General features: G+C 34.9%; 1 protein-coding gene across 7 annotated transcripts in view; it reads right to left on the reverse strand.

The window, feature by feature from the left end:
- Positions 1 to 3,362: 3,362 nt before the first annotated feature.
- The window catches only part of LOC128233703 (unconventional myosin-Ia-like), a 52,729-nt gene continuing 28,718 nt past the window's right edge, over positions 3,363 to 27,373 (reverse strand). For 4 of the 7 annotated variants that reach the window (XM_052947513.1, XM_052947510.1, XM_052947511.1 and 1 more), the window contains exons 17-33: positions 23,044 to 23,067; positions 20,053 to 20,247; positions 19,153 to 19,267; positions 16,951 to 16,998; positions 15,450 to 15,505; positions 14,887 to 14,952; positions 14,649 to 14,716; positions 13,352 to 13,568; positions 12,759 to 12,908; positions 12,298 to 12,366; positions 11,558 to 11,719; positions 11,096 to 11,227; positions 10,342 to 10,448; positions 9,599 to 9,734; positions 8,881 to 9,033; positions 8,101 to 8,237; positions 3,363 to 7,326 (exon numbers count right to left, since the gene is read on the reverse strand). In XM_052947513.1, coding sequence (XP_052803473.1) covers positions 7,176 to 7,326; positions 8,101 to 8,237; positions 8,881 to 9,033; positions 9,599 to 9,734; positions 10,342 to 10,448; positions 11,096 to 11,227; positions 11,558 to 11,719; positions 12,298 to 12,366; positions 12,759 to 12,908; positions 13,352 to 13,568; positions 14,649 to 14,716; positions 14,887 to 14,952; positions 15,450 to 15,505; positions 16,951 to 16,998; positions 19,153 to 19,267; positions 20,053 to 20,247; positions 23,044 to 23,067 — 1,986 coding nt within the window. In that variant the 3' untranslated portion in view covers positions 3,363 to 7,175. The remainder of the gene's footprint in view (positions 7,327 to 8,100; positions 8,238 to 8,880; positions 9,034 to 9,598; positions 9,735 to 10,341; positions 10,449 to 11,095; positions 11,228 to 11,557; positions 11,720 to 12,297; positions 12,367 to 12,758; positions 12,909 to 13,351; positions 13,569 to 14,648; positions 14,717 to 14,886; positions 14,953 to 15,449; positions 15,506 to 16,950; positions 16,999 to 19,152; positions 19,268 to 20,052; positions 20,248 to 23,043; positions 23,068 to 27,373) is intronic. The other 3 variants (XM_052947514.1, XM_052947515.1, XM_052947516.1) reach the window with 3 other exon arrangements.

Raw genomic sequence — 27,373 nt, forward strand, 5'->3', positions numbered from 1 at the left:
GAAACATTCTTGTTTCGATTCCAGGGTAGACACCAGTCAGAACACATAAATTCGAGGGCAAGAGGTGACAACTTCTAGCAGTGGACCACTCTCCTTTACCAACAGAGTCGCTATTAAAGCGACATCATATTATTAATTATTCTTATTTAATCATTCAATTATTTGATAATTATTATTAATTATAACAAAACCTCTGATCAACCATGGTGTATTTATAGCTAGAAACATAATATATATATTTAATTATACATTATTATGTAAAAGTGCCAAAACAGGCGAATACTAGTATACTGTGGAACTGTGGTGTTCAGATGCCCAAATGGGCCTCAATACCATGGCACTGTGGTGTTCAGATGCCAAAATAAGCGTCAGTACCATGCCACTGTTGTTTTAAGCTAAAATAGGCATCAATACCATGGCACTGTGGTGTTCAGATGCCAAAATAAGCGTCAATATCATGGCACTGTGGTGTTCATATGTCATAATGGGCATCAATACCATGGCACTGTGGTGTTCATATGTCATAATGGGCATCAATACCATGGCATTCATAGTCATAATGGGCATCAATACCATGGCACTGTAGTGTTAAAATGCCAAAATAAGCGCCAATACCATGGCACTGTGGTGTTCATATGCCATAATGGTTGTCAATACCATGACACTGTGGTGTTCATATGCCATAAAGAGCATCAATACCCTGGCACTGTGGTGTTCAGATGCCGTAATGGGCCTCAATACCATGGCACTGTGGTGTTCATATGTCATAATGGGCGTCAATACCATGGGACTGTGGTGTTCATGTGTCATAATGGGCATCAATACCATGGCACTGTGGTGTTCATATGTCATAATGGGCATCAATACCATGACACTGTGGTGTTCATATGTCATAATGGACGCCAATGCCATGGCACTGTGGTGTTCATATGCCATTATGGGCGTCAATACCATGGCACTGTGGTGTTCAGATGCCATAATGAGCGTCAATACTATGGCACTGTGGTGTTCAGATGCCATTATGGGCGTCAATACCATGGCACTGTGGTGTTCATATGCCATAAAAAGGGTCAATATCATGGCACTGTAGTGTTCATATGCCATAATTGGCGTACATACTATGGCACTGTGAAACAATGAACACCACAGTCCAATGGTATTGACGACCATTTTGAACTTCTTGAACACCACAGTGCCAGGGTATCGACACCAATTATGGCATATGAACACTACAGTGCCATGGTATCTACGCCGATTGTGGCACATGAACACCACAGTGCCATGGTATTGATGCCCATTATGACACATGAACACCACAGTCCCATGTGCCACAATCGGCGTAGATACCATGGCACTGTAGTGTTCATATGCCATAATTGGTGTCGATACCCTGGCACTGTGGTGTTCAAGAAGTTCAAAATGGTCGTCAATACCATTGGACTGTGGTGTTCATTGTCATAATGGGCGTCAATGCCATGGCACTGCGGTGTTCATATGCCCCAATGGGCGTCAATACCATGGCACTGTGGTGTTCATACGCCATAATGGGCGTCAATACTATGGCACTGTGGTGTTCATATGTCATAATGGGCGTCAATACCATGGCACTGTTGTTTTAAGCTTAAATAGGCGTCAATACCATGGCACTGTGGTGTCAAAATGCCAAAATAAGCGCCAATGCAATGGCACTGTGGTGTTCATATGCCATATTGGGCGTCAATACCATGGCTCTGTGGTGTTCATATGCCATCATTGGCGTCGATACCATGGCACTGTGGTGTGCAAGAACCAAGAAGTACAAAATGGTCGTCAATACTATGGGACTGTGGTGTTCATATGTCATAATGGGCGACAATACCATGGCACTGTAGTGTTCATATGCCATAATGGGCGTCAATACCATGGCACTGTTGTGTTCATATGTCATCATGGGCGTCAATACCATGGCACTGTGGTGTTCATATGTCATAATGGTCATCAATACCATGGCACTGTGGTGTTCATATGTCATACTGGGCGTCAATACCATGGCACTGTGGTGTTCATATATCATAATGGGCGTCAATACCATGGCACTGTGGTTCATATGTCATAATGAGCGTCAATACCATGGCACTGTGGTGTTCATATGTCATAATGGGCGTCAATACCATGACACTGTGGTGTTCATATGTCATAATGAGCGTCAATACCATGGCACTGTGGTGTTCATATGTCATAATGGCCATCAATACCATGACACTGTGGTGTTCATATGCCATTATGGGCGTCAATACCATGGCACTGTGGTGTTCATATGTCATAATGGGCGTCAATGCCATGGCACTGTGGTTCATATGTCATAATGGGTGTCAATACCATAGCACTGTGATGTTCATATGTCATACTGGGCGTCAATACCATGGGTTTGTCGTGTTCATATGTCATAATAGGCATCAATACCCTGGCACTGTTGTGTTCAGATGTCATATAGGTCATCAATACCATGGCACTGTGGTGTTCATATGTCATCATGGGCGTCAATACCATGGCACTGTGGTGTTCATATTCCATAATGGGCATCAATACCATGGCACTGTGGTGTTCATATTCCATAATGGGCATCAATACCATGGCACTGTGGTGTTCATATGTCATCATGGGCATCAATACCATGGCACTGTGGTGTTCATATTCCATAATGGGCATCAATACCATGGCACTGTGGTGTTCATATGTCATAATGGGCATCAATACCATGGCACTGTGGTGTTCATATGCCATAATGGGCATCAATACCATGGCACTGTGGTTCATATATCATAATGGGCATCAATACCATGGCACTGTGGTGTTCATATGTCATATAGGGCGTCAATACCCTGGCACTGTGGTGTTCATATGTCATATAGGGCATCAATACCCTGGCACTGTGGTTTCATATGTCATATAGGGCGTCAATACCATGACCCTGTGGTGTTCATATGTCATATAGGGCGTCAATACCCTGGCACTGTGGTGTTCATATGTCATATAGGGCGTCAATACCCTGGCACTGTGGTGTTCATATGTCATATAGGGCTTCAATACCCTGGCACTGTGGTGTTCATATGTCATATAGGGCGTCAATACCATGGCACTGTGGTGTTCATATGTCATATAGGGCGTCAATACCATGGCACTGTGGTGTTCATACGCCATCATGGGCATCAATACCCTGGCACTGTGGTGTTCATATGTCATATAGGGCGTAAATACCATGGCACTGTGGTGTTCATACGCCATCATGGGCATCAATGTCATGGCGCTGGGGTGTTCATATGCCGTAATGGGCGTCAATACCATGGTACTGTGGTGTTTATATAAAATGACATAACCACACACCTATTTCCATCTCTTGTTTATTTTCAAAAATGTATACAACATCCTCAAATGAATAAATATCATGTTGAATAATTCTTCTATGTCGCACAAATACAACTTTTATTGAAGCACTGTCAATACAAACATAGCATACATGCACATTGTATCTTCATGGCTTTATTGAATTCCCATTTTATCATTACCATTTCTTATCATAGCGTACCATATCTCAAATTGCACAAAAACGTCTATATAAATGTTAAAAACAGAAACCATAGCAACTGTAATATTAACTTATAAATGATTTCCAACCAGTTTGAAAAAAAACACTGTTTCCATGATTGCAGACATATTTTGTTTAGGTAATATATCCAATAAGCATTGAAAAAAGGAAATATGTCAGTTTACCACATTGCAGATAAGGTCTCATTTTGATTAAGTAGTCATAAACTGTTATAGTTCAATATGTTTTCTTCAAAATGAGTCTAAATCAGGCACTAAACCAAACTGAAGTCAGCGTGATTTTAGATGAGGGAATTTTAAGTGTTTAAACACCATTTATAACAGGAACTACTCTTTAAACAAAACAATATCGTCTATTTTATAGATGATAGGAAATAGAATGGCACCCAAGACCTGGTACAACATTTATAATATACTCTAATGCACTTAAAAATAAACTGCTAATAAAGATGCTATATGTGGCCTGCGAACAATAACATAATCTTACTCCCAGATGTGGCCCAGCTGCATGTAGTTTAATGTTGTTTACCATTTAGTCAACGCAATGGCCAGGAACCGAACCTGCATTCATAAACAACGAGTGGGCTTATCAGTAATTTGAAAACTGTATTGTTGTTCAACTTTAAGGTTTTTCGAGGTTGCTGCATTTTAAATATATAATAAAAGGAAAACCTCAAAATTTAATGCTTTCCTTTAGATAAACTTTATATAATTATATACCTATTACAAAATGCACAAAATACATATTGGTTACAGAAATCTATTTAATTCTAGTAAATGAAACTACATGACTAATTGTAAATCCAGTTTACAGCAAAAAAGACAAATATGTATGTGTATATGAAAATACGAACAAAAAACATCCAATAAGCACACAATTAAGAAATATAACTATGTAGAATAATATACACTTAAGCTGGTTACAATGTATCACAAAATCAAATATAACATTAAAAATACTGGTACAATAATATGAAATCATAAAGGCAAAAATGGCTTGAATCCTTCTAGTAAATGCAATGACGATCTTTTCATTAAATGATCAGTTCATATATTTATTAATATTATTCAAGCATGATTTCAAGAAAAAACAAAATGAGTTGCTTTTTTCTTGGGAGAATTTTAATATAGAATTGAACATTATGAAATATATAATAATACAGACCCAGCTATTGCGAACAACTTAATGAAAACTTGAAATCATCCAGAACTTATAATTTCTCACGAAATGACAAATTAAAGCACAAAAAAGCATTTTCTATGATATTAAACTATTATTTGCATGATCCAGACTTATCTTTCATATGGTGGGCTGAAAATGACAATATTAAGATTGATTGCTACATTTTTTGTTAATAATGTACGGTTTAATTCCTTTCAGAGATCAAAACATTCAAGTATGAACAGCTGATCTGGAAATTGGAACTGTTGAAGACCAGTTCAATAAGTGTTGGAACAATTCAAGATCAGTTCAATATTTCAAGACTAGTTCAATAAGTGTTGGAACAATTCAAGATCAGTTCAATAAGTGTTGGTACAATTTAAGATCAGTTCAATAAGTGTTGGAACATTTTAAGATCAGTTCAATAATTCAAGACCAGTTCAATAAGTGTTGGTACAATTTAAGATCAGTTCAATAAGTGTTGGTACAATTTAAGATCAGTTCAATAAGTGTTGGAACAATTTAAGATCAGTTCAATAAGTGTTAGAACAATTTAAGATCAGTTCAATAAGTGTTGGAACAATTTAAGATCAGTTCAATAAGTGTAAGAACAATTTAAGATCAGTTCAATAAGTGTTGGAACAATTTAGATCAGTTCATAAGTGTTGGAACAATTTTAGAACAGACCAATAAGTGTTGGAACAATTTAAGATCAGTTCAATAAGTGTTGGAACAATTTAAAATCAGTTTAACAGTGTTGGAACAGTTTAGATCAGTCTGAGACATATTGTAAGCAAAGATCATGGAACTGCAAACAAATAGTCTTTAAGGATAATTGATTTTGAAACAAGCATGATTATAACTTTAAAGGCACTAAATATATTTTCAGAAAAAAAATGTTGTTTTTCGATTCATGATTTTAAATTTACATGACAGAAAGGAATTTACATAAAACATGTAGATTGAAAATCTCTCAAGGCACAGTCGATGTAATCCAGGGATTAAATGCTGGAAAAAATGGCACAACATTTTTCCAGATTTCCATGGCTCCAAAAAATCTAGCTTAGGCCTAAAAAAAAAATTGTTTGGTTAGGGTTACATCCTTTTCAAAAATAGGTAGGGTAGGTAGGCTTTTTTTTAATTTTTTTTTTTATTAGGCTTTATATAAGAATGTCATTTTCATCATTGGAGAATGGTGTTAAAGTTATCTTCTGTATAAGCATTTAAGGTTTTAAACATCATATTGAAAGACAAAAAAATAAAAATAAAACTTTTTTTTTTTACTTTTTTTTTTTCAAACTGACTATAAAAACGGTAGGGTCGGCGCCTATTCCGTAGGTAGGGTCGGGTAACCCGAACCAAATGTATTTTTTTTTAGGCCTTATAATATAAAGTTACTGTAGAGCAATGTTTGTCTGCTGTTGTTTTTCAGTAAAGAAAGGGCTTTACTCAACATTAATCTTATTAAAGAGCTAAAGATTTTTGTAAACATGTATATTTTGTAACTGGTAACATGTCCACTGTCTTACATATATGTCATATATCTTTTTTTTACTTCTCGCCAAGGTTACAGTTTTTGAACAATGATGTCAAGAACGAAACATGACTTCGACAATACTGTGACTTTAATCTTGAAAAAACTGAAAAAGTTTATATATCATAAGACTTGTTATTGAGGTTTAAATAAGAAGTAAGGCACCTTCGAATTTGTTTGATATATAACTGATTTTTATATCTTCTAATGGAACAAAGCTGTTGAAATTTGGATATGTTCATTGAAAGCAGTTAAACTAATAAATGTATTAATAATAATAATATAATATTGTATAAATGCATAATGAAACAGATAATTAGTAAAAAATATGGATGAAAAATATGAAATATTGTAAGAATGTAAACAAATTGGAATTTGGTTTTGGAATGCTAGCAATTCTATCACACGAAATAGTGATATAAGCACAAATAGTTACGATATACAATATTTTCTAAAGAAAAAAAATCACAATATCAAAGAATGTAAAACTATCTTGTATAATTTTTTGCATCTTATTTACAACAAAAATATATTTGAATCTTTTTTACTAGTTTAAAGTATGATATAAAGTCAGGTCCAGTTTTTTCGTTGAAATAGATTACCAGTATATTGTCATTATAATAACACCATATATTTACTCTTTTTTACAAAATGCTTCGCCATAACAATTATGGTACAATTCTATACAATTTGTTTTCAATAAGATTCTGGAATGCTGATCTTGGTTCATCAAAATATCCCTCTCTGCAACTTAATTCTTCACCATTACTATCAAATTATATATACACACAATGTCTTTTTCCATATTGGCGTACAAATATACAATTTCAACCATTGTGATAACAATTTTTCACAACTATTTCCTCCAACGAAATTCATCACCATGCATCAATCTCAGCTTGTATCTGTGATAAGCATTGTCCGTTTTTTCCTTGTAACCTTGACACCAGCGGCCTGACCTTGACCTTGACCTGTGACTGCCTGACCTTTCAACCCTTCTTGGAAAGACACCTGTACGGACGCATGGCCAAACTGACTCTGGCACCTGAAAACACAGGACATGTGTACAAATATTAAACATAATTTATTTATGAGGTGTACTAAATGTCTTGTTACCGTCATCAATCAAGAGTAGCTGCACAAAGAATGATTACATTAGCAGCATCTGGTTGCTATGCTGCAAAGTCTACTGTATTTTTGATTTCATGGGATATGGACTTTTTAATATAATATGGTCGACATGTCTTTTTTAAGAATAGGATTCTGCTAAATTTACTATATATTTGATAAAAAGGACAATACCAAGAATAGGCTTACATTCATTTTTAAATCAACACCATTGAAATGACGTTCTGCAAATATTCAAGGTAGTTAGATCATCCTCACTCTTTGGTGTGGGTAATTGGTTTGTTAAAGCTTAAAAAAATCAACTTTACTAAAAGATGAAGGACACAGGTAAATATCTCTACAATTATCACTACTATTACATGTAATCATAGGCCTTAAGGGGCCATCTTTACAATGAGTGTACAACATTTTAAGGTCAAGAAATTTGAATTAAAACTAGGCAAGTGTCAGATATCAACTTCAGATTTTAACTTGCAGGTTATAAATATACGGGGTATTGTAACATTTTGAGTCAACCTATTTGTTCCAAAAAATTTCGAGCTAAAACCAATTAAATAAACGATTTGGAAAAGCCATTGGGCAGTTCACTTGTTGATGAGATGGCTTTTGGAATATTGGATAAACCCTCAATGATAAATACAAAAACTAGGTTTTATTTCTTAAAAACTCTTTAAATAAAAGAATAACTTACTGTGCTGCAATGTTCACTGCTGGCATGCGATTGGTCACATTTTTCACACACAGACACAACTTTGTAACAAGCTCTATAATGTGTTCATTCCCAAGCACAAAGTCCCCCTTCTTAGCACTGGTGTCACCGTTCTCAGGCTGTAATAGTTATATCAATGGAAATATGACAACAGGAGAACCACAAGCAGATACCTGCTACCAATATATGAATGGTCATTGTTAACATGGGGAGGCGGACAAAATCCTACCTGGACTCCAACTCATTTTTGTATAGGTGGACATAATCCCAACCCCCCAATCAATTTTTCAAGGCGGACACAATCCCTCCCATTACCAGGTACCATGTCCTACACTTGTAAACATGTGTACTAAATTTTATGTACAAGTTACAGTATAACAAATCATTTTCAAGTAATGGCAAAGGATTTAAGTTTCTGCACAATTATGTAACTGTTTCTTAAATTAGGTAAATAGGCTTAGGTCGTGGTAAAAATTATTTTCAGTCATTTATATCAATTTCAAAGTATTTTTAATATTGAAAGGCCAAGCAAAATAAAAATAATCACTACACAAATAAACAGCAATTTAATTGAAAGCTCCCAATTCTGATTTCAAGAGAAACCCTCAACTAAATCATCCCTGTAAATTTGCAGAAAAGAAAAAATACATTCAAAATGCCTTATAAATATAGCCTACAGACTGGCTATAAAGTACACCGTGATCACCCTGTGTAGTACGTAGTTTTAGTGACTCAGGTTATCACTTCTTTCCCCCTACATACCTTTTTCATGTGGATCACGGCCAGTTTGTCCTGGTAGGGGCTAAGTGACGCACTTTCAATGTACTCGATGGGTATCCGGTACTTCAACGTCATGGTTTGGTGGTCAATCACCAGCATGGCCTGCATACTGACCACTAACAAGTGGGGCACAACCTGTGGAGAAAACAGTGGTCAGTTGGTTGTGTATCAGCAAATGTTAAAATGTGAATAAAATTGGTAATATACTCAATCTTTAGATATGAATAACCAAGGCTTCTTAGTTATGATCATGTAATCCGACCACTAACAAGTGGGGCACATCCTGGGGAGAAAATAGGGGTCATAATGTTGTGTAGTGACACATGGTTAAATGTTAGCCATGGATGTTCAAGTGCTCAATCTATAGATATCCACAACCAATGTATAATAGTTTGATGGTCTTTGATTCAGACCACAAGCAAGTGGGAAACAACTTGAAGACATTTTATACATTCAGGGCAGTACTTATAAATCAAGGTTGAACTTAAATATGAAAGTGAAACCTGGCCGTTTTGATAGACATTGATATTGTTTAGACAATAAGATTAATGGACCACTGAAAACACTCAATTTACTCCTTTGATTAAGATCTGGGATGCTTATTGTCACATCTATAATTATTAAGAATTTGGAATTAAATTCCTGCAACTACAAGCCACCCATCAGCTTCTTATGTGATTAATGCATATATTTCAGTTACCTTTCCATTTTGCCTGTTAACTTTGTGAACAAAGTCTGCAAACACGACATTCATCTCCTTGGTAAGGGCGGCAATCTTCCTCCACTTCATGTCCCCTTGGACATTCAAATAGTCTCCCTTGAACACTTGTGGAACACTGCCAAACATTGGATTTATAAAAAATAGAAATGGGTCAATTGATACTTACATTATTGGTATATTCCACTTGCAGTAAATCATAGATCAGTGAGATTTGTTTTGCAGAATTTCATTTCTGTGCTATAACACAATTAACTGATACAGACTAGTTGTTTTTACTTTGATGTCTCATAACAAGAGTGCCACAAAGCAGAAGCACAGTCACCTTGTCTGTTATTGTTTTTTTCCAGACAAACAAGGGACATTATTTCCAAATTATTACAGACAGAGTTATGGGCTTTGTTTCACATGTGTATATTTTCTCAAGCAACATGAGTACCAAGTTTCATTTGAATATCTTGTTTTTGTAATAACTTTTCTTAGGAAAAAGAGGAAGATATTTTTTGCAATGTGAAAATGAGATCATCACCATAATTTAAAGTTCATTGATGTTTTCTTAAATGAAAAGTACTTCATGACTGATTTATGAACAATTTAAAACTCTCAAATCATACACACATTTCCAATTTGCCATTTACAAAGAAAACTTCTCTACGAACGCACACCCTTCTCATTTAAGATCAAACAAAATTCTTCCACAAAGAGAATTTAAGATTTAACAATACCTCTCTGTGTAGCATGCCTTCTTGCCTTTGAAGGTGTCGCTGGCTGTTAATTTCTCACGAAGACGATACTTCTGGGCTTCACTCAGTTTTCGCCGATATTTACGACACTGTAATTTAGGTACAAGGACATATTATGTTTTGGAGATTTTGTGGTGAAGGAATCTTAATGATGGAATACACTTACCTACATAAATGATGTAAGATGAAGGAAAGATACCGTAGCCTTCTGTGACATATTTTGATATGGTATTTCTACTATCTTTCACAATGAAATCAAGACAAGACAGGGTGCAAAAGCCAAAAAAGGGGCATTAAGAATAGAAATAGTTTTGGCTTTCAGACTTAAAGCTGCACTCTTACAGATGGACATTTTCGACATGTTTTATTTATTTTTTCAGAATCAGCTGATTTTGGTATCAATGCCTTCAAATCAGTCATATAAGATAACTCACAATAGAACAGACCTCTATTGTTCGCCGAAATTTTCATTTTTCTAAAAGCGTTAGAAATGCTTTTAACCATATCATAGAGATTGATATCATATTAATATTAGAACTTTAAATTTAAAAATTGTGATCTGATCTTTTGTCAGCAGTCTTGTATCACTAGTTTCCAGGCATTTAGTTCATAGTAGTAGTAGTAGTAGTTCATTCCAATACAAAAAATAAAATAGTTGTCAAAAAGGTCAATTTGTGAAAGTGCAGCTGTAAATGATCTGTTTTGACGCTAAAGTTAAGTTTAGTTTGCCACTGACCCTCCATCTGTGATGAAGTGTGCGGAGTGTGTCTGAGGCCACTTGGAATCGTTTGGACACTGTTGGCCAGCGGTCATCGACAGGGGACAGAGCAGGCAAGTTGTCTCGTAGATCCAAAAAGAACTTTCGACGCTGTGAATAGGAAACAACTAGTATGTGACATGTACCAATTTATTACTTAAGATAAATGTCTGTATGCTAACAAAAGCAGGAACCAGATATATCTTTGTTTGCATCAAAACTTGTTTTTAACCTAGATTCAGAAGAGATTCCATTACACGCTAGACATCATCTAATGATGAATTATGTGTATGTTTATTTTGGGCAAATTTTAGTCATTTAAACTTTTTAAAATATCTTGTTTTTACCAACAGAGATATTGCATAATTTAGATTCAAAGCTGCTAATGCAGTTCAAGTAGATTCATATCATTTGGATCCATAAGTGCCCATGATGACATACCAATGCAACCACGAAGAAACGTGCAATCTTGGGCCCTGCGATTCTGCGGAACTTGGGCTTGTACTGCTGCCTGATTTTCCAGCCCAGAAAATACTTGCGGATGATTCCAACTGCCCACAACACCCGCTTTTCATACTTCAAGGCAGCCAAGACCTTACGTGCCTGAAACATACCATGATTTTAATAGACCTTTTGTAAGAAGAGATTATAAATATGTGAATATCATTGTATTGTAATATATGATAGGTATTGTTCAAAGTGCAATGGACTGTATTACACAAATGCATATTCATTTGTTAAATGTGTTACTTGAAACATGAATACCAAGTTTTATGTGAATCTCATTTAAAATTAATAATATTTTAATAAGGGACTCTCACATTTTATACTTCAGATACTGTAAAAAATAATTTTGTGTTAAATGTCATCAAATATTGAAACAGTTATTTAAAAATCATTTAATATATATTTTGTCAAAAAGCGTATATACAGTAACGCTAATGATATGGTTCAAATGGATATGTGCAAGATGCTATTAAGTGAGAACAAAAGCTCAATCTGATATAAAATGTTAACAACATAAAATCGGAACATAAAATCTGTGCATGTTAGTCCCTTTATCACACAACAGTCAAATTTATGTACAAAATGACCAATGAAATACCAGCATCCATATGAAAATCAACCAATGAAACTTTGAACTAAATTGAACCAATCAAATACAAGGAACAATGGTATACCTTCCATCTGCGAATACAGCACTGTAGAAGCAGGGTGGCAACTTGCAGCCTCTTGTACTGCTTCTGGCCCTGTATGAAGTATGACAGGACAATTATGGTACAGGAGATCAAGGTTAATTTGTTTGTTATAGTGTAAGATTGTGATACATTTCATTGAGTGAGCACCAAAACCTTTATTTAACAAGTGATTAAGCCACACTTGAAATATTTATTTTTGATGTTTATAAGGTGAAATTTATTGCAATCTTACACTAAAACAAAACATTTTTTTTGTTTTTATTATATGCTAAAAAATAAAATAAAACGACAGTTAATTATAGTTTTTCAGAAAAATGAATGGGAAAGTAATGTGATTTCCGAATGACATTTTTAGAATTAAAATTGTCTTTTGCACGGTGACATTGGACAAGTATGTGAGTGCATGCTTAATTACAAAACAGTCAAGAGTTACTGCCCCTTACCCAGAATCCTTTCCATGTCTTGGAGATGACAACTTGGCTTCTCTTCATAAGGAGGAAATGTTCCCGCTTCACATGCCCCTTCCACACTTTCTGTATGAGCGTGGCGAGGTAGTGCATCTTCTCCCGACGCCTCTCTTCCATGTCAAATAGCTGAGGAGACAAAAACATATCTTCATGTTGCTTTCTTATTTACATCTCTATCAAAACTTTAATACTTGAACACATTTTCTACAACTCATTCTAAGTTTCCCTGTCAAAGCTCATATCTTGCAATGTATGACAAAAAGAGTTTTGATACAAATATTATGCAATAAAACAAACGGGCATTTCTGTACTGACTGTGACAATTTTGGGGATTTTATATTTTTTTCAATATACATGTCCCTTAAAATCCATATAACATTACTTTAATGACAACTTTTATGTGAATTGTTTCAAAGTTTTGATCATTGTTTTAACACAACTGAAAATATAAAACTAATGAGTTTGATATATATTATACCTGACATTGAATAGATTACATTACACACATCCTCAAGTAAATACAAATATAAATTTTGAAAATAAAAACTCAAATTTCGATGTAAACTCACAGTCCTTGGGTTCCGGATGAACAGTTTTGACTTCCCGTATGCGATTTCATCCTCCTGTATATTCTGGTATGTGATAATTTCCCGCACTCCCTCAACTGCGTTCCCGCTCCAGGAGGGCCATGTGGCATCCGCCAGCATCTTGTAGCGATACAGGAACGCGCCATAAACCTGACGGAATGCATATCCTGCTCGCTTGACTCGAATGTTCTCTAACAGGCTTTAAATAGAAATAACTTGTATCTTATTCAGCAGCCAGATTCCTGCAGCCATACAAGAACATCCGTAAACTGGTTTGTTTCATTTTTATATTCTCCAATAAATAATCAATAAAAGCACTGTGGTTTATTTATTGTTCAAATTAATCATTTTTATAACTAACCCTTAATTTTCATAACTATCTGCTCTCTATAAAGTACTGAAATACTATGAATTGGCTTTGCCGCCTGTCACGAGCAATCGCCATCAAAAGTAATCTCAATGTATCTGCCAAACACAATAATCATGTGCTTTATGACACACTCGAAAAAGGTGAAGATTAATGAAGTTGTGTTTAAAGAACTAGTTAACTATTATGCAATCCTTGTATACAAGGAATAAATTTAATTCTTAAACTAAAAGGCTGTTTTAGAAAACATAAAAAGTTGTCTCCCCCATGCTTCTGTTAAATGGCCATTGGCATTGGTAGATATTGAGTTGATTGAGAGTGTTGTGTTGATGAGGTGAACACTAGACATACATTTATGAAAAACATTAAGGCTTGAATGAAAAATGGGCTGTCATGACAGTGTTATGGACAGACAAGTTTTCACAATTATTTTAATTCATGGTTTACTAAATAATGCTTTTCTCTCAGAAGTCATATTCCCACAGTAGTCAGCAAAGTCAGACTTAGGAATAAAAGTCTACAAGTCTAAAACAAATCTTTCAAGGGGCTTCAGAGAAAAAGCTTGGAATCTATGACTAAACTTTTGACATTGAACTATGACCAAGACATCCTACAGGCGCCCCTTGAGTGCCAATTTTGCATGTTGTGTAAATGTGGTTAAAATTATCCCAAGTTTTTACAGAGCAGACCCAAAATCTACGGCGTTAACATTCAACTTTGAACTGTTACCTTGGGATTGGTCAATATGAATTGGGGGTTATGCACATTGTCTTCATAAGATGAACATTTCACCCAACTCCATAAAGAGCACAAAAAGTGGAAGGGAGACATAATTATGCACATAATAGCAGAATGACTGGTTTTAAACTAAAATCTGTTCAATTAGATTTTAAACAGTAGGGTTTAACTTACCCGAGATAGCGGACCTGGTGTCTAACAATATCCATATCCAGCTGCCCACTCTGCTTTTCATCATTCGGCTGAAAAAAAGATTTCAGATGGTTAACATAAATATTGGAAGGATTTCTTGTTAAAAAATCATGTCATCATCAAAATATCTTCGAAATATGTGCTTATAATAAAACTTGCATCTTAACAAGTAACTTTAATACACCTGATGTAGTAAGGGTATTAATTATCAACAGTTTACCTTAATACACCGGATATAGTTTGGGCATTTGGTCAGCAAGTTCTTCATCAGGGCTTGAACAGACACCTGCAAACAAAACCAAATATTTACATAAAAGTACATGTTCTTTAATTATTATACAGCAGACTGAATAAGTTGACACAATTTTAAATCTATTTTGCAAATAAAAGCTGACAAGAAATGCAGAAAGAGTACATTTTATACATTTTTCACACATTTATTGAAGTTGACTTTACAACATTTATTTTTTGAACTTTTTTGGTATTGAAATAATTCTAATAAGCTAAATATTCAGTATAGAATCTCTTGTTGTTTTGCAAATAGTTCATAAAATCCGAATAAGTAATTTTCATAGGCTCTATTCTGGCTAGTTTTGATAAATCGGGCCCGTATTTCACAAAAAAATCTGAAGAGTAGCATGCTAAAATAGCTTATAATGCTAATATAAGATATGACCCTTGTTAAAATCTCAATGGTTTTAAAGGAGAACATAACACAATCTAAACTTAAACAGTGTTCTTAGCTAAGTATCCTATTACAAAATATATTTTTTAGCAACCAACCTTGAACTGTGAGCCAGCTGTTGGTGGTCTTTTCAAGGACTTCTGGGCTGGATTTCCTGCCGAAAAAAGGTTCAAATTATCAAACAAGAAATTGGGTTGCTAAGAAACTGTCAGTACATTTAAAACTGCAAACTCTTTATCACCTCATAAATATATGTTCATTTGTTAATGTGGTAATCAAAATGATCCCAATAAAAGAAACAAAGCTTGATGTTAAAATTAAGATTCTTATTTGTATTTGAAGCATTAAGAATTAAAACCCCCCAGCTCTGATGATGATTTTCAAAGATGGTCTTCAATAGGGAGCCTTCATTTTGTTAGTTTATAAAACTTAAAGAAAATTAAAACAGAAGTCTAATTACTTGGGTATGCAAAATATTAGAAATGCATGAAAACTGGTCTTGTCAGACGAGTAATACTTTGACTTACTAAGCAAAGCAAGTATTGATTTGAAGACTAAAAATGCTCAAAATGATGTTAAAAGGAAGCTATTCTTTGTTTGATAAATTGCTATGTGAATATACTGTTTGATCTGAATAATAAACCCTTTAGTAAATGTCCATCACTTTAGATAACAAGAATCAAAGACCAGCTGTGGCAAAAATGAAGGTAGACAAAAGTGATAAGCTGCAAATGAAGCAAGACACAATATATATTTCACCTATACAATAATAGGGACAATAGCCAAAGGAAAACAAGCGCTGTGGAGTTGACGCACATACTCGTCTGTTTTTTTGTTTTCAATAAAAAAGAAGCATACATGTAACTCAACTATTACGAGTTTAAACTAATTTCTTTTAGCTCGATTGTTACGAAAGCTGCCAGCATATAGAATCACTCTCGGGTCTGTTTCCAGGGTAAAAACCAGTACTGGAGGTGGTGAGAAGGTACCCCGGATGGGGATCGAACCCACACCCTCTGGGGTGAGAGGCGGACATTCCACTAGACATCTCTCACTCTTTTAACAATTATGAGTCAAGCTACACATACATGTATTGTCTTTGGCAACATGTGTATCTAGTACCATTTGAGTACTTGGAACAGTTTTGGAGTAAGAGTCAAGGTTGAAAATATTTCACAACAACTCCGATGACAACACCAAGGATATGACAATACCTCGACTTTTTTTCTCGCTCACGAGAGATAAGCAAGCAAGGAAAGTGTTCACGAGTCTGTGCTCTTGTGACCAACAGAAAAGCAAACAAAAGGTTAAGTAGGTTTCAGATTGTATCATTTCCATAGGACAACATAATATTATTTTTGTTTTCAATAAGACATAGCTTTTATCTACTACTTATTTACCATTTCTAGCTTCACGTCTAATAAAAGAACTTTGTGAACATTAATAAAAAGTGTTTTATCATAATATGAGTATATACTATGTTGTTATTTAAAACACTGTATTCAAACTGGAGTATATACTAGCTGTGCATCAAAACAAACAGAAATATACATGTGCACTTCCAACAATTGGGTAAAGTTTGGTAACTCTTCAACATACTTAATGCTTGGACTAGATTACCACCCTTGATGGTAGATGCTGCACACCCTTTAATAGGAAATACATGCAAAAATACATTAAAAGTCAAAAGTATAATAAAAGTAATTAGATAATCTTGATAAGCTCCAATTAAAGTAACGTGACGTCTGATGGTCCAACTGAACTTGTGAGTGACAAGGACATCACTTCTTTTCGTAGTTGCAGCGTCATCTTAGTGCAAGAACCCAATATCTGCTTCTGTTTCTATATGCAGTTATTGAGATTGAGTAATACCATTAGGGAAACATGCTGTTGTATATCTGCACACTGTGAATGGGGAGCAAAAGCTGTTGTGCTCTTTTTTCATACACAGAAGGGGCATAACTCATCCATCATTAAAATCAGCAGTGCGTCCAGTAAAGATGTTTGCGGCGAATGTTTGCTGTTTGGTTCTCCACTTGCACTTTATGTGCTGCGTTGCAACAGGGATACAAAACGAAACGTTTGCGAGCGTTTTGTAAACGCTCACCTTACTGAACGCACTGCAGAGTTATGAGCCTTGCTATTTATGTTCATATAATTTCTGACAGTATGTGTATAAATTTTCAGACAAGGTTTTAAAGGTTAAAGCAGAAACAATGCATCTCTTTCAAAAAACAACTGACAACACTTATATCAGAAAATATCAGAAATGATGTCACCAGCATGAAATATCATTATATATTTTATACATAACAAACGAATTAACTTTTGAAGTAACATCATAAATAAATAGAAATGTAAGAACTAGATAGTGACATGTCATGTATTTAGTGCTGTAAATTAATGAATTAGAATTTATCATACTTATAGAATATCATATTTATTTCCATTCAATACAAAAGTTATATCAAACTCATTTACTAAAATTGATAAAAACTTCGCCATTGCTCATTTTTAATCAATTTTTGAAAACTCCTGTAAAATCCTCGATTTCCTCTGATAATGTTTCAAATAACATACCATATAAGCATGCAGTTAAATGTAAGGTTAAGCTTAAAACATTCCTAAAAAAAAGACATGTTACAAAAGATTATGGGCCAGTATCCATAAAACATCTTAAGTCATTTCTTAACTTCATTCATTTTCAGAAATTAAGATCATCATATCATGTAATTACATGAACGAGACTGAATTATGTTTTTCATTGACTGTCTATAAAATACACTCTTAAATGTTTCATCAAAGTTCAGCAAGAACTGCAGGGAACGGATGGCAAGATGTCACAGTACTTTGAAATGTTGCCTGGAGAGGCATATTGTATGAAAACCAGGTAGAACTACCAAAATGTACCAAGTAAGTATCCGAAAGGCTGGGGGGGGGGGGGGGCCTTAACTTAATTTCTAAAAGGGTAAGAAATATATCTGTTACAGAGCTTTCATAGTAAGAAATGTCCCAGTTATCCTATGAATACATTTCACTTGTAAACTTCATGTTTTTCAAGCCAATGCTTTCTATTTTATACTATTTTTTTCTAGCTCAAAATCATTTAATTGAATGTGTAATATTTTTTCACAAAGAAAATATTCCCATGTGTAGTTTATTCATCCGTGGGATGGAGCTCCTATATAAGGCACTGTCATTCAGGCAGTTGTCAAAAATGTAAATAAACTTTTGACCTTTACATTCACTATGGTTAATATGCACTTAACTGTAATAGGTTTAATGAAGTATCACGATGAACATTTTGATTACCATCCCCAAAAACATACACATTGCTGTTAAAAGTCAGATGGGAAATGACCTGAAATGTTTATGAATACCGGCCTGGCAGAGGTATGATGATTAAGAATTTAAGTCATGCAATGCATTATTTAGAGTTATCACTGAAAGAAAACAATAGTTTCATAACAGAACCATAACCAAAATATTAACTAGCCTATTCTGATCAGCTCATATATGTTATATGTCATGTCTACTCAACTACAATCCTATATCAAGAATTAATCTCCTTATAAATTGGCCATGGAAATGAAAAGCATCCCTCTAAACTGTCAGTGGATGTCACTACCACATCTATTGAAGGAATCCTGATTTGCCCAAGATTTTCATTGAATTTTCAACCCAAATGAGACCATTTGCAATTCTAGCATTAGCCTGTTCTCAAGGCAAGTCTACTTACTAAATCCTACAACTCTTAGATTTAACAAAAAAAAAGGATAAAGACATAAAAACAATTTATACCTTCGGGGAAAAGTTTGCGGAGCAGGGCGTGTTTACAGTTGAACATGGCCTGTGAGAGGTCACGGTACAGGAGGTCATTGTTCTTGTCCAGAAAACCATCGACCTTATACGTCACCTGACAAATACACAGGATATACACATATATAAATGTGTTCGGACATAAATTCATACATCATACAATAAATACACACACTATACACATAATAGCACATGTTTATGGAGAAGGGCATTTACAAAACAATAAGTCCATAATCTTGACAAGAAAACCATCCATCCATAATCTCGGGGCTACAGGCATATATCAATGGTTTATTGGCGAATGTTCAGAAACTTTGTTAAAGTTAACAATGCTGGAACCCTTCAACAAATGTTAATAAATGCTCAAATACTGTCTTAAAAGTCAACATTTATGTAAAAGCGTTAGTAAGACAATTTAGCAAAAGACTGTAACGTAATTGGTTGATTGACATTACCGTTATTCAATAAAGGTGAAAACAAGCTTTTATTTACGATGAGTCCTTGTGGGCGAGTGGATATGCTGTCAGTTTTTGTTTTTTTTTACTGTACTGGTGTACATGGGTGGTTTGCTTCCAATTACAATCAGTTTTTAATGCTTTAAAAAAAAAAAAATCGGAAATTTCGGAATCAAAAAGAACGATTATTATAATAGTAATGTTTTCAGATGCATTACCAGAAAACTCATTTTGGTGCCAAAACATAAGCGAGTACCTTTAACTTACTGGTATTCTACTATAAAAAAAACAACACTTTTTAAATCTAGGCTGTTGCTTAGGTACAGAGGTCATACATGTTATGATTTAATAGCTTAAGAAACTCACCCTTTAACATTAACTGATTCAGTAAAAGGAATATTAGAGGCAATGTGGATATAATTCTTACACTTCCAGCATAGTGTTTGAGTCTGAACGCGTCATGCGGCAGCGTTCTGTCATTCTGGTTTTTACGTAGTTTCCGGCTCTCGTAATGTGGATGGTCCTTGCACGACAGGTTCAGTTTCTCGAGGAACGTCATGTCAGTGATGTTGCCGGGCATCAAACAGTGCTCATCCAGCAGCGCTAGTATACCCACGGTGTTCTGGAATGGCAGATGTAACATATTTGATTGTGAAACAACGATATCATTATTATACAGATACATCCTACATATTCATTCTAATGATTGCAATAATTCCAGAGTAATCAATAAAGAGATGTATTAGGCCAGGGTTACATGTTTATTGTCGTTGTTAATGAGGGAACAAAGTTTCATTTTTTTATTTTTTTTTATTTCAGGTATTCATGAAGTTATTTTTCTTTTTAAAAGCCATACTCTTAGACAGATTACCATGCATTTATGCTTAAAATGACACTTTTTGATCAAAGGCTTTTTTAACGCATTAATCACCAAAGATATGATTCAAGATTTTCCTTAAAACTAACAATAACTTGTTTCAAGTTATGATCTGTGTGAGTTATTCTGCACGTAAAAGCATTTCTGTAATAATCACAAGCTGCAAAATAATCTATGCAAGTGCCGTGGGATTATACTATAAATATGTTTGTTTATTAATTCTTGTCCCTGTGGACTCCATTGTATTAGTACTATGACAGGAAGTCAGGCAACACTATCAATATTTCATAAATGTTTAATTTACGCAACTATCAATCATACCATTTTATCAGAAAACACTTTGTTTTTCACTCCATAATGCAAATCAGCAATTCATCAAATAAAAACATCAATATACAGTAGACACAAACGGTATTGAGTTCATTCTTTGTAGTAATACTTTTTGATGTTGACTATTGAACAGCAAGTACCGGTTTAAGTTAATGCATCACATATTTATTCCATGGGAACAACATTGACTATAGGAATACCATAAATACTCTGTTAATCGCCCATCCTCTAATAATCCCCCCCCCCCCCAGTTTTCGGCCTGAAAACGACCATTTTTTGGACAAAATCGTGCAAAAACATCCTCTAAAAGTTCACCCCCCCATTAGTTTCGTAATTTCCTGCTTTATATACGATCTTACTTCACTTTTTATGTCTTTACATCCAAATATTATAATGATGACCAAATTTCATCTCTGATAAAAGCAATTGTCTTTAATTAACGTCCATACTTTGAACTCGAGTATGATTCTAATAATGCCCGGGCGATTAATGGAATAATTACGGTTCTTTAAATTTACAGTTCCTTGTTAAAACTGAGAACAGATCATTAAGTATACTGTCAGGGCACAATTTATAAATTGATTCATGTAATACATGTAACCCAACTAATGTAATACAGTGCATGATATATTTGGCTCTAATGACTTGGCTTATTTGAAAAAATAAGTACAAGTGAACTAAAAGGGGAATCCATACAGTTTCTAAATTTGGTTAGTGATCAAAATAATATTTTGTAAATTAGGTTAAGTGGGCAGTTTGAGAAGGTAGTTTGCACAATATAATGTAGACCACTAAAAGAAGTTTGCATCAAACCATTTATTTTTGTAAATACATACAAACAACCTTTAACCATTACTTATTATGCCATATACCATAAAAAGACTATTTAGTGGGTTGTAATGCACATACCAGTATATGTACATACTTAATCTTTACACCATCATTCTACCCTATTCACAGTATAAGATCAGAATCAAGTGACTCTAGTTATTTTTTAACAATGATATCAGTGAATATATATGTCTGTCGTCCTATCATCATGATGCCCATTATAATACAAACAAATTATATAAAGCAAGTTTTATTCACAACATTGGAGCTAAATCTACTTATTCTAACACTGAAATAAATTTAAAAAAATGATAACTTAAAATTGGGGCCAGCCTTAAATCAGGGGCCGCAGTTGTCTTATCAATGTACATATTGTATGTTCACTTTTCGTATCTACATTGTACAATAAAAATGGTAATGATGAATTATTTGTACCAGTAATACTTAACCAAAAATATTAATCGTTCATATGAAGGACAATATTATGAAGGACATTCATTATATAACAGGGCAAAAACTGGCAATTAAAGATTTTGAGCTGATACTGAAACATTAATGCACCGTTAGTGAGATTAACTGACTAATAATTGAATATACAATTATTACATATACATGGTACAATTATTGTTATTCTTGCATATTCAAACCCAAAGCCATATCACGGAATTTTTTCTACACGTTTACTTAAATCTATTACCAAAATAGGAAAACGAAACAGCAACAACACACTGATAGCAACACAATGGCAATTAATTAATTCATAATTAGCAATAATAAAGTGATTGGAATTATTTAATCACTGCATCATTTCACAGACAATGGAAGTGAAAATTCATGTTAATCAAAGTTCAAAACAAATTGGATCATTAAGTGACAGACAAAATCCCCCCTCCCTCCCCCCATTGATTTTAATATGGGTGGTTCCCCCCCCCCAACATTTTTGGTCATATTTGAAGATAATTCCCCCTATTAATTGTATAATATTCCATATGTATTGTATCATATTTATTTAACATTTTAAAAAAAAAATGCTTAAAAATAATATAAAAGATAATTTAAATGCATGGATGGGTTGGGGGATTTCGTCTTGTCAACACAAAATTTGGTGGGACGATTTATTGCCCAGGACAATTTTGTCCTAAACTGAGACAATTTAGATGTTTTTAAACAGTCTTATTAAAACTATTAAAAACTGTTATTTAATATTCTTAAAGAAATTCCAGAATGTACATAGTAGGACATAAAAAGGAACAAGATTTTTTCCTTTCATAAACTCAAAATCATTAAATCAATTACTACAAACTCTACTAGAATCCATGATAAGACTTTACTGCATGGCTGTACATATCAGTACATGGAATATAGCAACACCAAACTTACTCTCCGAGCAACTGATGTTTCACTCTGAAAACATTAGTTATAGTATGATTGTGGTAAAAATATAATCAGGGCTGTGCTTCACTTTGACTTGCATTGCATCAATATGGAAATATATAAAATAAATTAGAAGTAAATACCTACTAGTACCATAGTGTGACAACATGGTTATATATAATAAATCAAGAGGCCTTTCTTTGATAGACTGCATGCTCCATTGTTCTTTATGTAACAAAGTCGATGAGACAATTAAAAGTTCTTATACTGGTAGCATGTGTAAAGCTTAATACATTCTATAAAACATACTCAACTAATAACTGCAATTAATGAATGGCTAAACACATTGTGTAAATTCTACATCAAAGATGCAAAAAGAGAGTTTTTGCTATTTACCCTTTATTGCAAATAAGAGTGATCATGCAAGCAGGCAAGGTTTGGATATTTGTATTAAAAACTAAAACGTTCGCATGCTCAATCAAAAGCCCAGCTGAGCAAGAATGCCGCAGAGTGCACGCCAACACTTGTCTGGTATCTTTAAGTAAAAGAGGGTCATAACTCAATATTATTCAAGCCAGAGTTACGGGCAGTGATTTTCTTTGGTGCAATTTACTGCCTTTAAAAGGCTGTATCCCCTTGTAAAAAGTGTTCATTTTCCCAAAAATATCTTGATTAGTTAAGGCCAAGGTTTGGTTGTTGCACTTAACGAAGGCTAGAACAACGTCTCAAGTTCCATTTAAATATCTTGGATGGTCTTTGAGTTAAGGCCAAGGTTTGGTTGTTGCACTTAACGAAGGCTAGAACAACTTCTCAAGTTCCATTTAAATATCTTGGATGGTCTTTGAGTTAAGGCCAAGGTTTGGTTGTTGCACTTAACGAAGGCTAGAACAACGTCTCAAGTTCCATTTAAATATCTTGGATGGTCTTTGAGTTAAGGCCAAGGTTTGGTTGTTGCACTTAACGAAGGCTAGAACAACTTCTCAAGTTCCATTTAAATACCTTGGATGGTCTTTGAGTTAAGGCCAAGGTTTGGTTGTTGCACTTAACGAAGGCTAGAACAACTTCTCAAGTTCCATTTAAATATCTTGGATGGTTTTGGAGTTAAGGCCAAGGTTTGGTTGTTGCACTTAACGAAGGCTAGAACAATGTCTCAAGTTCCATTTAAATATCTTGGATGGTCTTTGAGTTAAGGCCAAGGTTTGGTTGTTGCACTTAACGAAGGCTAGAACAACTTCTCAAGTTCCATTTAAATATCTTGGATGGTCTTTGAGTTAAGGCCAAGGTTTGGTTGTTGCACTTAACGAAGGCTAGAACAACGTCTCAAGCTCCATTTAAATATCTTGGATGGTTTTTGAGTTAAGGCCAAGGTTAAAGTTGTTGCACTTAACGAAGGCTAGAACAACGTCTCAAGTTCCATTTAAATATCTTGGATGGTTTTTGAGTTAAGGCCAAGGTTTGGTTGTTGCACTTAACGAAGGCTAGAACAACTTCTCAAGTTCCATTTAAATACCTTGGATGGTCTTTGAGTTAAGGCCAAGGTTTGGTTGTTGCACTTAACGAAGGCTAGAACAACTTCTCAAGTTCCATTTAAATACCTTGGATGGTCTTTGAGTTAAGGCCAAGGTTTGGTTGTTGCACTTAACGAAGGCTAGAACAACGTCTCAAGTTCCATTTAAATATCTTGGATGGTTTTTGAGTTAAGGCCAAGGTTTGGTTGTTGCACTTAACGAAGGCTAGAACAACTTCTCAAGTTCCATTTAAATACCTTGGATGGTTTTTGAGTTAAGGCCAAGGTTTGGTTGTTGCACTTAACGAAGGCTAGAACAACGTCTCAAGTTCCATTTAAATATCTTGGATGGTTTTTGAGATATGGCCAAGGTTAAAGTTGTTGCACTTAACGAAGGCTAGAACAACTTCTCAAGTTCCATTTAAATACCTTGGATGGTTTTTGAGTTAAGGCCAAGGTTTGGTTGTTGCACTTAACGAAGGCTAGAACAACTTCTCAAGTTCCATTTAAATATCTTGGATGGTTTTTGAGTTAAGGCCAAGGTTTGGTTGTTGCACTTAACGAAGGCTAGAACAACGTCTCAAGTTCCATTTAAATATCTTGGATGGTTTTTGAGTTAAGGCCAAGGTTTGGTTGTTGCACTTAACGAAGGCTAGAACAACGTCTCAAGTTCCATTTAAATATCTTGGATGGTTTTTGAGATATGGCCAAGGTTAAAGTTGTTGCACTTAACGAAGGCTAGAACAACGTCTCAAGTTCCATTTAATTACCTTGGATGGTTTTTGAGTTAAGGCCAAGGTTTGGTTGTTGCACTTAACGAAGGCTAGAACAACTTCTCAAGCTCCATTTAAATACCTTGGATGGTCTTTGAGTTAAGGCCAAGGTTTGGTTGTTGCACTTAACGAAGGCTAGAACAACGTCTCAAGTTCCATTTAAATATCTTGGATGGTTTTTGAGATATGGCCAAGGTTAAAGTTGTTGCACTTAACGAAGGCTAGAACAACTTCTCAAGTTCCATTTAAATACCTTGGATGGTCTTTGAGTTAAGGCCAAGGTTTGGTTGTTGCACTTAACGAAGGCTAGAACAACGTCTCAAGTTCCATTTAAATATCTTGGATGGTTTTTGAGTTAAGGCCAAGGTTAAAGTTGTTGCACTTAACGAAGGCTAGAACAACATCTCAAGTTCCATTTAAATATCTTGGATGGTTTTTGAGATATGGCCAAGGTTAAAGTTGTTGCACTTAACGAAGGCTAGAACAACGTCCCAAGTTCCATTTAAATATCTTGGATGGTTTTTGAGTTAAGGCCAAGGTTTGGTTGTTGCACTTAACGAAGGCTAGAACAACGTCTCAAGTTCCATTTAAATATCTTGGATGGTTTTGGAGTTAAGGCCAAGGTTTGGTTGTTGCACTTAACGAAGGCTAGAACAACGTCTCAAGTTCCATTTAAATATCTTGGATGGTTTTTGAGTTAAGGCCAAGGTTTGGTTGTTGCACTTAACGAAGGCTAGAACAACGTCTCAAGTTCCATTTAAATATCTTGGATGGTTTTTGAGTTAAGGCCAAGGTTTGGTTGTTGCACTTAACGAAGGCTAGAACAACTTCTCAAGTTCCATTTAAATATCTTGGATGGTTTTTGAGTTAAGGCCAAGGTTTGGTTGTTGCACTTAACAAAGGCTAGAACAACGTCTCAAGATCCATTTAAATATCTTGGATGGTTTTTGAGTTAAGGCCAAGGTTTGGTTGTTGCACTTAACGAAGGCTAGAACAACGTCTCAAGTTCCATTTAAATATCTTGGATGGTTTTTGAGTTAAGGCCAAGGTTTGGTTGTTGCACTTAACGAAGGCTAGAACAACGTCTCAAGTTCCATTTAAATATCTTGGATGGTCTTTGAGTTAAGGCCAAGGTTTGGTTGTTGCACTTAACGAAGGCTAGAACAACTTCTCAAGTTCCATTTAAATATCTTGGATGGTTTTGGAGTTAAGGCCAAGGTTTGGTTGTTGCACTTAACGAAGGCTAGAACAACGTCTCAAGTTCCATTTAAATATCTTGGATGGTCTTTGAGTTAAGGCCAAGGTTTGGTTGTTGCACTTAACGAAGGCTAGAACAACGTCTCAAGTTCCATTTAAATATCTTGGATGGTCTTTGAGTTAAGGCCAAGGTTAAAGTTGTTGCACTTAACGAAGACTAGAACAACGTCTCAAGTTCCATTTAAATATCTTGGATGGTCTTTGAGTTAAGGCCAAGGTTAAAGTTGTTGCACTTAACGAAGACTAGAACAACGTCTCAAGTTCCATTTAAATATCTTGGATGGTTTTGGAGTTAAGGCCAAGGTTTGGTTGTTGCACTTAACGAAGGCTAGAATCAACGTCTCAAGTTCCATTTAAATATCTTGGATGGTTTTTGAGTTAAGGCCAAGGTTAAAGTTGTTGCACTTAACGAAGGCTAGATCAACGTCTCAAGTTCCATTTAAATATCTTGGATGGTTTTTGAGTTAAGGCCAAGGTTTGGTTGTTGCACTTAACGAAGGCTAGAACAACGTCTCAAGTTCCATTTAAATATCTTGGATGGTTTTGGAGTTAAGGCCAAGGTTTGGTTGTTGCACTTAACGAAGGCTAGAACAACGTCTCAAGTTCCATTTAAATATCTTGGATGGTTTTTGAGTTAAGGCCAAGGTTAAAGTTGTTGCACTTAACGAAGGACTAGAACAACTTCTCAAGTTCCATTTAAATATCTTGGATGGTTTTTGAGTTAAGGCCAAGGTTAAAGTTGTTGCACTTAACGAAGACTAGAACAACTTCTCAAGTTCCATTTAAATATCTTGGATGG

Source organism: Mya arenaria, chromosome 5 (assembly GCF_026914265.1).
Source record: "Mya arenaria isolate MELC-2E11 chromosome 5, ASM2691426v1".
NCBI lineage: Eukaryota > Metazoa > Mollusca > Bivalvia > Myida > Myidae > Mya > Mya arenaria.